The sequence below is a fragment of the Apteryx rowi genome, unplaced genomic scaffold (assembly GCF_003343035.1).
Source record: "Apteryx rowi isolate R43461 unplaced genomic scaffold, aptRow1 scaffold_11, whole genome shotgun sequence".
NCBI lineage: Eukaryota > Metazoa > Chordata > Aves > Apterygiformes > Apterygidae > Apteryx > Apteryx rowi.
The window spans coordinates 1,233,190-1,250,243 of NW_020447308.1; the positions used below are offsets into that span (position 1 = coordinate 1,233,190).

General features: G+C 40.6%; 1 protein-coding gene across 5 annotated transcripts in view; it reads right to left on the bottom strand.

The window, feature by feature from the left end:
* The window catches only part of AKAP13 (A-kinase anchoring protein 13), a 212,700-nt gene that overhangs the window by 20,223 nt on the left and 175,423 nt on the right, over nt 1–17,054 (bottom strand). For 3 of the 5 annotated variants that reach the window (XM_026074429.1, XM_026074438.1, XM_026074409.1), the window contains exons 17-22: nt 12,684–12,726; nt 11,516–11,621; nt 5,771–5,945; nt 2,752–2,819; nt 1,814–1,880; nt 62–197 (exon numbers count right to left, since the gene is read on the bottom strand). In XM_026074429.1, the coding sequence (XP_025930214.1) occupies nt 62–197; nt 1,814–1,880; nt 2,752–2,819; nt 5,771–5,945; nt 11,516–11,621; nt 12,684–12,726 (595 nt within the window). The remainder of the gene's footprint in view (nt 1–61; nt 198–1,813; nt 1,881–2,751; nt 2,820–5,770; nt 5,946–11,515; nt 11,622–12,683; nt 12,727–17,054) is intronic. The other 2 variants (XM_026074447.1, XM_026074418.1) reach the window with 1 other exon arrangement.

Here is a 17,054-nt window from a genome sequence, read left to right on the forward strand (position 1 = left end):
CTTTTTATGCATCAGCATCAGATGATACACATATACTTGCATGCGCAGTGAGGAACCTTACCCTGCAATGTTCTGTATGGAGACGCTCTTTGAAAGTGCTGTAGTCTGTTGTGATCTCCTGTTATTGAATATCGAGGTTACGGTGTTTTCATCAGGAGCAAGTATTGCAGAGCGCGGGCGCTCCTTAGGTTGCGAGTCTAGAAGAGAAGAGGCAACTGAGTTGTTAACTGAAATATCGATAACTTAAAGAAGCCAGGCCCTAAAATTCACTCCCTTTTCTCTCTAGAATCATCACCAGCAGATCCTCAGTGAGTAGAAACAGTCATAACTCCAGGGAAGTCTGAGGTTTCTGACTCTCCCGAACCACTACTGTAGTGTGCATTAACATAACGCAGGATTCGGTCATGAAGTCTCTATTCAAAGCAAAGTCCCATTCACTTTGGAATTTTGCTCAAATAGAAAATACGAGTGTTAGTTCCTCAAATACCTTTTAACAAAGTCTAGGCCTCCTGCACAGTATTAATGTACTATGATTGATCAGAGCTATCCGGGAAACTTTATCCTCTTAAGACACAATATGCTTAAGTCTAATTCAATTCTACTGCGTAGTAAGAAAATGAAAGACGAGGACTTAAGAACTGTTATCTTTTTTGTGATAACATCACAGCTCAGCAGTGTTCCTGTGCAGAGAGGAAGGAACCGAATCTTTCTTACCAAACTAAGCGCTGCTCTTTTTCAAGAAGGAAAGAAAATCAACCCCTTTGTGGGGCTGACTATACTGCACTGCACTTAAATGTAAGATGTGGGTGGAATCTGCAAGTCCAGAAACATACACCTGGGCAACTGAATTTAATTTTATTCAATAAATAATCACATGTAACAACCTACTATTTTGCTTTTTAATTTCTCTGGGTAAGGAATTCCTATAATTATATACATCTTCATGCTTCTGGTCAAACCTTTTGAGATGGGTTTTACTATCAGTACCCACCACAGAGAAACACCAATCCATATCTCATTATACAAAAAAAGAACAGCAATTTTTGCCTAATCTTTCCATCTCAGTTCAGAATTTTCCTTTCTTCAGATGGCTTTCTGGTTTCTAGAGTGGTACTTCTGAATTTCTGATGAAACCCACAAAGGGTACATCTGTACCACACAGTGTGGTACCATATAGTGATCTCCAAGCTGGCACAAATAAGGTTGTCAAATCATGGTACTACAGAGTCTATGTGGACTATTTCATTTTCACTTCTTACCCCTCAGTCACTCTGGGTAGCTCTACAGCACAATGTATATCACAGTGCCAGCATGCAGAATTTGTCAGTATTGCTCCTGTTCAAAATCAACCTTTCTGTTTTTTACTACATCAAAATACAAGAATATTAAAAAAATATATTTTAAACAAACACCCTCTCAACTTGCAATCTTAGCTTTTTATGTTAATGTAATATTCCTGGCCAGACTCTTTTCAACATCAGACACACATGAACATAAGCTATGTCTTCCAGATTTTGTGGACTCATCAGCTGTAGCACTTGAGGAAGTCAGTGCAGTCAAGCAGCTATTCTAAATTTGGCATGGCTTTACATTTGCTTAAAGTTACTTGGACAGTGCAGAAGGGGAGAAACTGTCTGCACAACTCTAGCACAGCTTCTGAAATCCTAAACACTGCCTATCATGCCCAGAGGATGCTCTCATCCCTGTATTATTAAAGGTTAATCTTTCATAATATGGAATATTAGTTGATCATAACAGTTAAGAACAGCAGCTAGAGACCACCACCAAAACAGAGGGAAGAGAATTTACTTACTTTTGTTTCTCATGGTTACTGTGGGTAATGAAGAGGTATCATGTGCCTGCAGCATCCCTTTCTGTGGCTGAAAGAAAAAGGAAATTCACTGTAATTTCTCCTCCCTTTTCGCATCAGGCTGCGTCATGTAACTAAAATTAAAAAGCAATGTTTTTCTGAACCCTCTCAGAACAGGTCAGTCTTTGGGTATATATAGATGGCACTAACCCTCATCAGCTGCAGTAGTCGCCGTCAGTGAAATAGGCAAAATCACAGACGGAGAAATGTGCAGTAAATAGTAAAATGGAAAGAAAAAGGATTGACATTACTGAAGAGAACAACTAAAAGTCATAGAGGAGATTTTCTAATTTTCCTCACAATTGTATTGATTACTGATTCATCATTGTGCTAGCTTGGAGAACCAGACCGCGGAAGAGATTCCTCACATTTGGGGCAAGCACGAATTCTGTTCATGCCACACACAAACATAAACCTCATATAAACAACATACCTATTTAATAATTGTCATGATGTATTATACAGTCATAACGCTGCACCGCAAGATGCAGCATTGAAAAATTAAGAGGTATTGCACTCATGGATGCTGGACAACCCTGAATTTTGCCAGCATTTTCTTTAATCATATGCTCCTCTAGAGGTTTCACCACAGCTGCTGCACTAACACCCCGTTCTCATTCACTCTCCAGCACCAATCCAAATCTGGCCCGTTTTAAGGAAACTAGTTTATAGCTTCTATTTTTTCAGCTGTCAATTAATCTACCAATTGCCTAAGTACTACAAATTCTGGGAATCTAGAGAAATTACTGACTATAGCACAGGGTCTGGTTCTTCCTGACAAGCTGGAAAGCTTTGCGCAATACAGCGGAAGACGTTATATATCTGCACACTCCGTCATTTAGACAGTGTTCTCCCTCAGTCCAGTCGATGAAATCTCTTACCTTCATTTTGACCTTTGCACAGGAGGCAAAACTCTCCTTACAGCCTTTGTGAACAATTGCATTGCAGTCTGTCAAAAGTAAAAAAACAAACAAAATGAAACACAGAAAACAGGTCAGTATTTGCCATTTGTATTTTGAACTGTTGTCTTGCATAACTGAGAATTACAGCTTTCAGTCATCGGTGCAGTTTATACCGGTAGCTGCAGATGCTGACAAACAGGCTGCTTTCCAGCATAATTAGCCCCTTGTTTATTAACAACGTTTCCGCATGGATTTCAACAGGAAATTCTGTTTAAAAATCAAGGCAAGGCAGAGCAGAGCCACCAGGGTCTTAAGTGAAAACAAAACAAAACAAAGGTGTTTTTATTCCTCTGAAAAAGTAGTAAGAGGGAAAGCAGAAGGAGGCAGAAACAGAAACCAATTAGAGTCCCAACAGTTTCTCTGAAAACACTAATATCTTTATTATCAAGACAAGTATTATGGGATCCAGAAGGCAGGAAAAGGACAGGAAAATTAATTTACATGGACTTAGACATATCATAGACAGGATCTTTTTCCATCTGTTACTGTACTACAAGATTATCAGGAAAAGTAACAGGAGCATCTGCCAGGTAACTGCATTTGTGAGGCAGGCACTTGTCTGCTGGAAACTAGACTCAAGCCACTGATTTTGGCCTGAAAACACGACATACACCAATGCAAAGAGCATTATGCTTTAACACCAGCTTTTGCTGCGAATATGCTAGAAAAAAACAACTTCATTTCTTTTTCCTAATGCCCTGAGTCTGCCAATGATCTATCCCAGCAGATTTCTGGGAGTCAAAGTTTTCAAAGAAGATTAAAAGAACTGCTTTTTTCCCCCCCATAATAACTGATAGTTGGGTTTGCAGTATTAACTCTCTGACAGAAAAAAAAAAATCAATATTCAAATGCACTCAAATGAGATCCAGTAACTTCAAGAAAACCTGGCATTTCTATTCATTCCTGAAAACAGATGTTAATACAGTTCATGAATTATTATATTGTAAATGTACAGCTCTAAATTATCTTTAAAAGAAATATTAAATGAAAGGAAAACATTCCAAGCCCAAATCAACAAAATATTCTCACATCACTAAAATTTCTCAAATTAGTAAAAGCCTGCTTAATAAAAACTTGTAATTGTTCTGATATTTTGAAAGAGGTAAAGGTAAGGGCACAGGGCGTTGCTATTCTGTAGATGTCCCACAACTTCCTGTGCATAAAAGAGAGCAGAAAACCTGCATGTTTTTGCAAAAACCCTACAAACTCTCATTTTCCAGATCAAATAAGGAGGGGGACGACTCAGTTCTGATGCCTGAGCCCTTGACTATAAAAAAAGAATAGCCAGATCTATTAATAAAGCAGGGGTTTTTGTTTGCCCATTTGTTTCTGGGCATGCTGAGTCTTTCAGAGTTAAATAGCTGTTTCAGGAAGCTGGGGGTGTAACTGCAAAGTCAAGACATTGATTTAAAATGATCCAGTGCTTGGAAAGGCATAAAGATGCCGTCATCTATAGGCAAGATCAAGCAGTGATGGTGGCTGTAACGCATGGCCACTCCTGTAGAAAAACTATAGTAGACTACAACTGCCTGAGAACAACAGAGTGTCTGCTGCTGGTTATTAGTCATGTTCAAGGCATTCAATCGATGATTTTAAGATGCAATGTGAGCACAGACAGATGTGAGCTTAACAAGAGTCTGGGCCCAGACCAAATTTTCTTTGGGACGTTCATTTTCTGGCCAATGCAGAAAACTTATAATAATTTTCTGTTGTACCTTGAAAAATAAGGAAAGAATGTCTATATTAAAACATGTGCTGCTACATGACATTGTAGGAATATTTTAACTCATCAGGATATAAAGACGTAATCAGGATATATTTCATTTTCTAAATGGTTTGAGAGTGTTTAAAAAAAGTAGAGTGGGGAAAGGGAGAGGATGCATTTGAGAGTTTATGGTTTTTCATGTTTATTATTTCCCATCAGGTTAACACAGAGCATGTCTCATGCAAACAACTTTGCTGAAATTTCTCTCTTTCAGGAAACTCAAAGCTGCCTCTGGGGATTCAGCTAGCTGCTCCTTCCCCTCCTCACTTGAGATGTTTTATACACTGGTCATCTACCAGAATTAGCAAACAGAGACCGAGCCCTCTGCTTCAACCTGGAGAGATCCCTGCACACAGTTCCCGCTGTCTCCAGGCGAGGGGAGAAAAAATATTACCAATAGCGAGGAATGGAGTGTCCTGAGCTGCAGCAGGAAAAAGACATTTTGCTTCTACATCTTGTGCAGTTTTGGCTCTCTATGTGAAACAGCCACTGTTTTGGTCTTGACCACACAAAGCCTGCTGACCTGATGGAGTTACAGATATGCGAGTAACTGTCTGCTAAGAAACAAGAACAAAATCACCAAGTCCAGTGGAAACCCTCTGCTGTGGCTGGTGTACTGCCTACAGTGTATTACATGTACTTCATACATGCACAGGTAGTTACCATTTGATCTGCAACACAACTTCATATATAAAGGGAGAAAAGGGTGGATATTTTCTTTTTATATTGTGCTGCTCTCACCGAGAGCTCACTGAAGCAGTATTTCAGAGAGCTGAAGTATATAAAGCAATACACTATGGATGGATGGGACTTTTTCTTCCTCAGTGGACATAAAAGCCACAATCCCCTCTGGCTTCCTCTGTCCCCTAGCAGGCCTAATGAAGCATCTCTTTCCCAATCCAAAATGCCTGCTGAAGTAACCAAAGCTCTCCAGCTGATTGACGCAGCTCGACACAGAGGGGAAAACAATGCTGCAGGACATGATAATGCGGAGGAGACTGAACCGGGCTCGCGAGGAGGCTGCAGGATAGTAATGCGTGGAGCATCATCTCAAAAGTTTCCCTCTCTCCCCAAATCACAGTTCTCCAAGTGTGAGAAAAATACAGCATAAGGTTCACATTTCCCCTGTCAGATTTAATGAAACACAAAGGGAAAAATATGAAAAAGACTTACTTGCACAGTAGTACGAATCCTTACTGAAAGGTTTCATACAGTGGTAACAGGTTGCTTGGCTTACAATAGAGGTTGCAGTGAAGAGATGTCCATTCAGCAGCTTCTTGTCCTTTTCTTTCTCCTTGGACTCCTTGTCTTTCTCTTTAGTCTTCTCTTTCTCCTTCTCTTTCTCCTGCTAAGAAAAAATGAGCAAAAGCTCTGTCACTTTGGAGAGGTCTACTCTCTAGTTACAAATTCTGCAGTGTTTGCCTTCAGCTCTATGGCAATATCGATCTGCGCACACCTTAACAATAGTCATGTGTCCACAGAGCTCTGTTAAAGAAATAAGTTTATGGCCCTGACGGTACTGGATTAACATAGTATTGATTCCCAGAGCCCTTTACACAGGCATCTTACAAGCAGAGACGAAGTTGAGTCTGTTCTGAAGGCAACTCTCTTCTTCCACCTTTGTCTGCATGTATTTGCTTGGGTTAATGACTCACCTATTCTCTTTTCCTGGGCTCTAATCAATGTCTGCAACACTTTCAATGAATTCCTTAAATTCAAACAACTTGCATCAAAATTTCAACACAGAATTAATGTTCAAGGCCAACATGTAAGATTCACGTTTTGAGACTGAATTTTTTAATGGAGAAAGCAAGACTCTCCATGACAGCAGTACAGCACTGCTGCCAGAAAATTACCCCCTCATTTTTCCCTGTGACTAGTGGGGACTGTCTTTTTCAACAGCTACGGTGTCACGCAACCTCAAGTGACTACGTGAAGCCAATAGTCTTTTGGGGGAAATGATCTTTCACAAACTCGCAAAGTATGGCATCACAGAAAGGCAGAGGAACAGCAGCAACATCGTAAGAGATTATCTCGTCTTCCGGAAGCCAGGCTTCAACCCCTGGGGTTTCTGTTCAAACAGAAAGTCTACCATATGATTTCTATAGGAAACTCCACAGAAAAACTTCAAATTTGAATATTACCGACTCCTTGTCTTTACATGTCCCACCCTACCAAAGCGCTCATGATACGATTGACCTCCAAATTTATATTTTAACTAACTGAGGATTTTGCAGCATCTGAAACAGAAGCTTAGCAAACTGGAAATTAGCAAAAGCTTCTGTGAGCTTATCTTTGCATTTTGTTAATTATACACCATGCACCCATTGCTAAGTATTGTTGCAGGAGAAGCCCTAATATCAGAGAGGGGCAGAGCAGTCTGTGGGAGCAATGGCCATGAAGCAGTTACAGGTGGTAACGAGTTCTGCAGGCCCCAGGAGGGAAACTTTTAAGCCTTTGATGACACAAGTAATTAGTAACCCATCATAAGGTCGCCCTTCTCCTACCAAACCTCAGGAAAAAAGCCAGTATCAGTCTTTCCCTGCAAAGCCTTAATAAACAAAAATGCTGCTTTATTTACTGGCCCCAGCTACTATTTTGTTCTGCAAATAAGTGAAAATATGATTGCAGGATGGAATAATCTTGTCTGAAGTGGAAAACCTGCAACTAAGAGTCTGCTCTGTGGCACACGGACGCCTCCTGGAGCCATCAGCTTTGACCAGGATCCTGTGACCATCTGACACAAAGCTCCGTGCAATCGCTGACCTGCCCAAGTTTAACCAAGTCCTCTGAAAGGACTCAGGAATTGAAACTCTGAAGTTGAGTTCTTGGCAGGTGGCACCAAACTGACACTTGGAGTTTGCTCCACTGCCCAAACTGGAGAAGCTCAGACCCCCAGGAGAAAAGGTCACTCTAGGCTCAAGGCAGATCTTGTGACTCTCAGAAATGCTGAAGAGAGATTTACTGTCCTATACTTAAACGTACCTGATGTTTAATGCAAAGTCCAGTAATTCTAAAGGCTGGAATAATAACCATCCTTCAGAAAATCACTGTGAAAAGTACTGTAATTAAAGCTAAACTACTCCAGCTACTAAACTATAAACCACCTTCAAGGGCAAACAGCAAGCTTCATTCGTAGGATGCCAGTCCCAGCGACAATAGCACTGAAACGCAACGCCTCAAAATGAGGTATTTTTTGCTATGATAGGTCCTGGAGCTTTTAAAAAAAATATATATGTAAAAATAAAAACATTTTCCTGCTCTCTCAGAACCGCCAGCATGATTTAAAGCCCCGCTTAACTGGGCATCTGAGTTGAACATTAAAAAACTCCCGACGACGTGTAAGAAGAGCCAGCACCGGTAAAGGCCCTTGGTTTCCCTCCCCGAAATAGCAGACGGCGCCCTGCAGCGTTGGCTCCCGCTAAGAAACAGCCGTTAAGCTCTTACCTCCCAGGGCTTAAGTCCCACTAGCTTCACCGTGATTTGGGGCACCTCGCCAAATTTATTCCATTTGATCGACATCCTCGCCCCGGTGGCGGCGGGAGAGCTGGTCTCCCCGCGCGCTAGCCCATGGCCGCGGCCCCGCGCGCTGCCTGGCCGACGGCGGCGGCGAGGGGGGGACGCGGCGGCGGTGGCAGCAAGGAGTTGAGCAAAAGAGGAGGGCGGGCCGCGGGCGGCCGACTTCCTCGCAGCCGACCTTGCTGCGCTCTTGTCCTACGCTACCCCAGCTTCGGCTGCTACACGAAACACAGGCGGGAAAGGATGAGTTTACGTTTTACAGCAAATACGAGGCTGCAAACGCAAAAAGGCGGAGAGGTTAGGAGAGCAAAGCCTCCGCGATGCTTGCGATACACAAAAAGTGGCTTTTAGCATACCTCGGGGTTGCTATGTAATACTCCGGTAAACACGGTGCCGCAGCAGATCTCCCGGACGGAAAGGTTTCACGTGTTTACACGGCTCCTGCTCTACAGCCGACAAACACTTGCTGTCTCCTAGTGCCTTCAGGCACTTAAACCTCATAGGATGTACCGAAATGCTGCTGGCGGTATAAAACTGCCTACTAACTGCAGAAGTCAAGTAACAGAGAAATTACTCATTCTAGGCAAATTCTCTGACATCATTTCCGTGAAGCTCTCGACCAAAATGAAGAAAAAGAGTTTTTTTTTCCCCTAATTGACAGGAATAGCATGTTTTAGACTTTACGCATCTGTGAACCAGTGCACGTTGCTGATTTGAAGGGAGATTCACTGACTAATCCCTGAGTAACATTAAGTGTCCACTAGACATTGGTAAATTCACACAAACGTCTATCAGTAATCCCCACTCTACAGCTAATATTTCATACATCTTTCTTTTTTTTTTTTTACTTGCCTCTTAACATTTTTAAAGAGTCACTGCCATGAGGAGTATTCTCTAAAACACTTTATTTTACAGTTAATTGTAGAAAGCGACGCATTTCTGAAGGCAGGTTTGGAGAAAAGCAAAACTTGGCTGGAAAGGACTTTAAGTTTCTCTCTTGCTAACAGCCCAGACAGAAGCAGAAACCAACTCTTCCTGTTTGACTTCCTCTTTCAAGGTCTGTTGTTCTTCTTTTTAACTCTTACAGGTTTTATCTGCCATAATGCTTCTGAGAATTCAGTGTTCCCAAGAACTTTTAGGTCAAATTATTTAAATGCACAGCTGAAGCTCTAAAATGGACTTAGCACAAGCGTTCCACAGAGGGGGAAAAAATAGAATATTCAGCTTGGATGATACTATGCTTTGCTAGTTAGTAAAAACATCAAAGCTACTGTGTGCTGCAATTTTTGTAGTGCATATCATGGCCGTGATTTTGGAGCAACTCTGGTTTAATCAACAGTTTCAGATACAATCATGAAACCACTGAAATTAAACAGGCAGCACCTATATAACAGACAAAGGCGGGGCAAATATCTCAACGTACGTTTGTCGTACTTTCTCACCTCTCCCAACACAACCTGTTATGCATGCTCAGCTCTTGCTTTAGAGATTATACATCCAAGCGCAAGAACCAGTTAACAAATCTCCCATCTTGTTAACGGGCTGGGCACAATGTTCCACAGCTTTTTGCTAGTGGTTTGCACAGAGGTTTCTTCATAAACAGATTTTTGCACATTGTGCTTTACAGTAGAGAACAGCATCATCTTAAAACTTAGCAGCAGCAGCTCGAAAGCGTCGATACCTCCAGCACGCGTTCTCTGAAGCTGGATCCATAAAGAGGAACCGTGCACTGTGACCACTCATCTCATTACAACTGAGACCGCACTGCAAGGTGAGGCAATTTTCAAGAAACATGTATCGAAAGGTAATCGTGCCACTACGTTACACAAAACTAGCTATGTTAAAGGAACATTAAGGCTGAAACAGCAGGTGCTTACATTGGGTAATGCTAAAATCAAGTTTGCTTGCGCAGATATAAAGTGATTGCTCCCATACACACACACTTCATTCAATCCTTATTCTATGACAGCCACAATAGTCACTGTACCCCCATATCTTGTGTCCTGCTTGCTATTCAAACTCTGCTCAGAATATGTAATGACATTTCTCAGGGGTTTTCCAAAAACATTAACCAGCATAGTATCCACACATCAGTTAACTATATAATCTACACGGTATACTGTGAGGTAAGGTGGCATTTATCTCCTGTCCTTTAAACATGGTAAACAGAAGCGAGATTCAAGTAGAAAATCCAACTCAACAAAAATTCCCTAAAACAGATTAATTTTGAACGGTCAATCTAAGGCAACAAACACTTGTTTTTTTTCAAAATATTTAGCAATAATGTAACAATTTCTGTAATTGGCACTGCTCCCAGGAAATTCAGCTGTGCTGATCAGAGCTTAACACTTCAGCAAATGAAACCCTACAGTTTCAAGGACTGCTTCCAAAAAAAGGGGATAATATAAATATTGGCCATCTCTAAAGGTCATGGTCTGAGCAACTTCTCCAGCAGTGCACAGGAACCTTGTGCGAAAGGTAAAAATAAAAGAGGAACACAATACACCCTTCACATCTAATCCCTCCTTATAGCGCTTGTCTTCATTTTACTATACTCCTCCGGTTCTGTAATAATTAGGCCCATCAATCACTGCAAAACCGTAACTCATCCCAAAGCACAATCCATCCTCTATAATGAAGGAAGCATGGTTCTACGGATGGGCAAAAACATTGCACAGGAAACTTCAAATCTGATGCATTCTAATTTTGGGGTGCTAAAATTTCCCATGCTGCTATTCCCTATTACCATATAGACAATCTCCCCTTTACAAAAGGAAGAAAGGAAGGAGGGAAAGAAAAAAAAGAAAGTGGGACAAAAACATAAATAACACCCTATGGAAATACATTGGAATCTAGAACTGCTCTCTGCTACCTCTAGGTATTTTTTGAATAGCTCATGGGGTAGGTGGCAAGCTTCTATAAAAAACAGCCACAAGACAGATATGAAACACACACTTTGGCAATGAATTTCACAATGATTTGCTGCTGGCAGAGGACTGGTGTAACGCAGAGACTTAGGGTCCTATGCGAGTCCTGCTACGACCATCTGTGTTTTTGCCTCTGTAACTCTCCCAATCCACGACAGAACAGCCAAAAAAGTTTGAAAGTTTATAAAATACCTAGGAGCATCTTCTTTTTTTTTCATCTTTTACAAAAATCACCTTGCTTTATCCCAGGGTGATAGAGGAACATTTCTACTTCTTGTCTCAGCCGCTCTTTAGGCTGCGTACTGAGAACGTGCACACGCTACAGGAAGCCATGGGAATTGGGAGTACAGATGCTGCAAGTGCTTGGAAACTTGCAGGAGGGCTGTCGCAGACACTTCCGAGCCTGATAAGTAATCTTTATACGGAGAAAAGTACCAACAACGTGGCTATATAAATTACGAGTACCACTTACTTTGCTCTTCTTGCTGCTGGACATTTTATTCCTGAGGTAGCTGAAGGTGCGACTGACTTTTGTTCCGCTTTTGCCAGAGGGGACACTGGTGCTCTCTTCCGATGTGCTAAAACCAAAAAGAGAGAGGTTGGTTTGTTTTTTCTCCCAAAGCATCTATTTAATGGATTGATGTTTTTTTAAAGGATGAATGCATTTTTATTATCCAATAGACTCACGTGTTTGTTTATGGCATTACACCAAAGACGGCAAAGTGAGGACAAAATGCCAATCAAGCTGCTTGTCACATGTTTCAAGATATCCGTTATCTGTTTTTAAGTAATCTTCATTCTCAAACCATGTCATAGCACCCTCTGCTGCTCCAATGACTAAATAACTACTAAACTGCTGTCAACATTTTCCTATTTAGATAGCTAACCTAGCACAATTGCACATACACCATCAGTCTCAGCATTTAATCATTAGGGGCCATTATATTTCATACCTGGAGCAGAACGAAAGGGACAGACATGCATACATCTTTTAAGAGAGATGTCTTTACACAGAGAGATGAAATCAGGGAGGGGAAAACAGCACTGAACACAAATCAAGAGCATCCTAGCCAAGAACCAAAGCTGAAACTCTCAGCAGTGGCACAAGAAAATAAGGCAGATGCCAGACACCCAGCGCCTTTGGTGCCACAAATGTTGTCCCTCTTCCACATGCAGGCAAGAGCTTTTAAAGCCACCACCCGTCACAAAGATTATTTTCTTGCTACAGCTTGCGAGGATGAAAAGTAACATACAAAAACATGATCATTTTTGCCCTCATTATAAGAATATAGACAGAATTAACCAAAGGGAGTAACAACTACTTCTTAGACTATAAAGTATATCTCCTGGTAAACTAACAGTTCAATAATAGATAATCTGAAATTTTATTATCCGTGAATAAGCACAAAGCCTTAAGAATTATTCACTGTTAGAGATAAGGCCCTGAATAGACAATCTTTCATATTCTATAATATAAAACATTCTTTAGCTTTTAGACATATGGGGCAGATATTCACAAGTCTTGACACCTGCAAATGCAACTGAAGGCCACTGGAGCCAGGAAAGCTTTTGGTCCTCAAAATTTGGGCACATTGTGGGAGTTCCAACAGGAAAGACAGGGTATCACCAGCATACTGTACCTGTGAACCGAGGAGCTGCTGGGGGCGCTGAACTGTCGTGTAGCTGGAAAAGATGGAGGGAAGGGAGGTGAAATGTTAGCTCGCAATCTTAGCTCCCTGGTTTTAAAAACATAGCTTGTATACTTGGACAGTTAAAGAAGAAGGAAAATGTTTATCAGAAGTGAGTGTTTAGAATAGATATCGTGTGCTCAGGATAAAGACTGTTTCCCATATCCTTAGGTGATTTCAAATTAGACACTGAGGTGAAAGACTGCTTAGTATTTTTATCATTCATCAGCTGCTAAGCAGAAGATGTGAATCTGTTATCTTTGCTAGTAAACCAGGGTATATGATTCAGAACTGCCAATTTAACGACAATAAGTATAAATGAGAGTCATTCTGCCACAATACTTTTATTTATACACCAATAGAAAGAATCTATTGTATAACACATCCGGGTTTCATGTATAAAACATTTTTGCTTGACAAAATTATAGTTCATTTTCCCATCAAAATCCTGAAGCACTTCATAAAGAGCAAGAGAAACAAGGGGAGCCTTATTCCATTTTCCACAAAACATTACAGACTTAGAGCTTAGTCACACAAAACTGCTTGAGGAAAGTCTGACTTTCTACATGCAGCTGAAGCCCTGCCAGTGACACAATTTCTCTTTACACGACAAGAAACCTGCTTGCGTAATGCATTTGGAGCAGAGTAGGTAGCTGATACCATTTCCCAGAACCATCAAAGAACACTGAAAAATCGAGAAGAAACGATCCAGAGGAGAGAAGATTCTCTCTGGAGTAAGCGGGTTTGTCAGGACTCCAAAAAACCCTCACTGCAAGCATTATTTGCAATCATATCTGAAGCACAAGAAGCAGCGCGACCGATCGTTTTCTTAGGTTTCTGCATATGTATTGCAAGAAAAACAGTACTTTGGCTTCGAGTTCTGTTAAAATGCTAAAGCTAAGGGCGAATGCAAAAAGCCACTTGACATCAGAGGAAAAGGCAGTCTTGTGTCCAAAAGTAGTAAGTGCATTAAGAAAAACTCTATACAATATTATGCCTTATTATTCTAAAATACGCATTTTCCTACATGCTGTTTCAAGTCCCAGCATAGCCTGAGACAGAAATATCAATTCTTCATATTGAAAGAACTAAAGTACTGGCATACCTCATTCTCTAATCCCTGTTCAGAGATCGCTATTAATGTGCTCCTTGCTAAATCTTTCATCTAATTAATAACAGCTTGTATCCCAAATACATCAGTTAGCAATACTGTAACATATATTGAATGAAATCTTTTCAATTTTATGTTTATGCTGGTTTTTTTTTAATATATTGTTTACCACCTAAGTACATACAAAGGCCACACAAGTAAGTTAGAGACTCCCAACTTCTGCCCCTGGTTAACACTCCAGTGATTCCAGTTCACGTATCAGCTCTAGCTTGCTTTAACTTGGGTTAAGCCTCCTTAGTCTTTCCTTTTTTTAATAGATTACTCCATTCAGCTGGATTTAAGCATTTCACAAATCTTTTTGGTTCTTTGCAGTTAACAATGTGAGAAAAACAAAAAAACACAGAATCAAGAGCCATAAAAATGTGTTGCTCGTGACTGTTTTTCAGCACCTTGAGAAAGTACATTGCATAGGGACTTTGATTATGTGCTATTTATCTTTTACCGTGATAGTGCTTTATTGCAGAAATGGGGGGCTCTTGACACTGATAGGCAAAACAGATACAGACATTAATCAAGGTGAAAGCCGGTTTGTGGTTTTGAATTTTAGGTTACAATATAGCATCATATGGCCAACATGCTGCTACAAGCTACAAAACCCATAAAGATGGGCATAGAAAAGAAGGTATTTTCTCACCTTCTGGATTTTTTTGGGTGGGAGGGGGCAAGGAAGGCTTATATCCTTAATTTCTATGTTTCATTACCAGGATCAAAACTGAAATATGAAAACCGATCCATGGCCAGATTTCACAGCCCACAAAAAAAGTTAATTCTGCAGGAAATCCAGGCCTGCTATGTATGTCCAATGAATCTGGGTTAGCAGCCAAATTTTGGTGTACTTATTTGAACATCATTTGAGTATTACCCCCCAAAATTATTTCATATGGTAGCTGGACTTGAAATAATTCATCAAGGTTCTTTACGAAAAAAGCAGCAGCAGAACTAGCAGATTGCAAACAAAAAAACAGCTTGCAGCTCCCTAATTCTGGCTGTAATTAAACTTTTGGGTGCCAAGAAATCCAGAGGCTTGATGATCACCATCTACCATTTTCTAAAACGCACAGCCTGGCTTGTCAGGCCATCTGAAATCTGCATCTTAAATACCCGCTGACATAAACAAACTGCAACTAATTCTCCATACTCTAGAGAAGAAGCTGGAGCATGGAGACGTCGAGGAAAGATAATTCAAATACAAGCTGAATCTCAAGGCAAATACATCCACCCTCTTATGAGAAATGAACTGAAGACATGGGAAAAAAAATAAGGTCTGGGATTACTACACAAAAAATACCCATTGTCAAAGCATCTTGTGAATAGCTGTGGCTAAACCAACCTTATATAAAGTCACCACAGTACCCTCAAATATGAGGGCATAAAACACATGTAAAGGAGGCAACATTTTTGTTTGAGACAATATCAGACATCACTAAATGCTCATCAGTAAGAGCAGCACTGTTGAGGAAAAGAAGATAAATACTGCCTAACAGAAACACCTGAAAAAGTTGTTACACCCTGAACTGACTATTAGGATTTGCCAAGTGGTGGGATGGTTACAGGATAAAACAAAGGAGCTTAAATATCGAAATAGGTCACATGACACCCCAAAAGAGCAGAAGACTTTCTTGCAGCAAGGAGCAAATGCACAATCAAGAAAGAGGGTGGAAAGGAGAAGTATTTAGATACCTACAACAGGTATGCAGAGTGGATGGTGTGGAGTTTTTTTTCAGGTAGGGAAGCTACCAAAACCTGTAGGACTGGAAAGGAACATCCCTCAAGCCAATATGGGCACCAGGATAGGGATAGGTTCCCTTGCAAATCTTTTATTTGAACCAATAGAGCCATTCTGAATTTTTGCTATAGATAAAAGAGAGTCATCTTTTCTGGTTTATTTCAACATTCTAATAAAATATAGTTAAGAAATAGGAAGCACTGTCAATATCTTTTATGTGTCTGTTTAAAAAAAAAAGGAGGGTAAATGATTTTAATTCAAGCTTCTGCTCTATTTGGCTTTCTGCTAGCAATGGACTTTGCAGCAGGAAAAAAAGCCACCATATAACACTTTCCTGCATGACAAAATTATTCTGATTATATCGTCCAGACCTAGATATTGAACACCTTGGAGATTTAAGGTGCTTGGCTCCAGTGTATGGTTTTTGCTCAACAGGGTAACTGTGAAGTTGTAATCAAGATTCTCAGCCCTTAATATCAGGGCTTCTCTCTTCTCTTCCTGCTCTCACCAAGCAACGTAATCTTGCACATGGAGGACAAGGATCTCTGTCTTCTCTTAACTCCATGTACTGCAATAATCTCAAGACAATTATTTTGCTTATAAAAAAAGGTAATGACAATATCACCAATTACAACAGCAGATGATAGCACTCACCAAATGGATAAAGACCAAAACTAACCAGATGAGACACTGGGTGCTGATGTACAAAATTTTTTGGATTATAATCCTTTTATTCTGCCCTTAGTTAGCATTCACATACAGGACTAAGATAATGCTGTTAGACATCATGCAACAGAGCAGTTAGTTTAATGTTTGCAAGGTAAAACTGCAAGGTTTAAAGCAGAAACACAGATTTCCCCTTGCTTTCATCCATACTGGCTGCAATGCACAGAAAATTATTACTTACTATCCAACTCCTCCTCCTCATCACTGGAAGAAGAGCCAATAGAAAAGAGAGTTTTAGACTTAGGAATGAGCGGAGAGATGCTGAAGGAGAAGGAGATTCGTCTGGATGGTCGAGTCCGTCCCGGGGCTGAGAAGTGGGTTAACAGCAGACATTAGAGCATGCTTGAAAATGCATTTAATTATAGAAAGGAGAGGAAAGCAGCCAAAGCAAGCTAAAACCAAGCAAAGGAAATGTCTGCAAAGCAGCCGGCTTCAGAAAAGGCACAAGCAACAAAGAATGAAGAACGTGCAGATTTCAGAGGATGATGGTTTCATTGCATGCGTAACTCAAGGTTCAAGGCCTTCCTTATCTTTGCTGGCATCTTCCTATAGAAACTCTTAATGAAGACTTCCATGTGAACAGTTATTTTCCAAAACCAATATGTTAGTGGATCTCTGGTCAAATGACATCTGTTTCACTGAAATACCTGCCAGGGCATCAAACTACAGCAACTCAAGATATTTGTTTAATGGTGCTTTT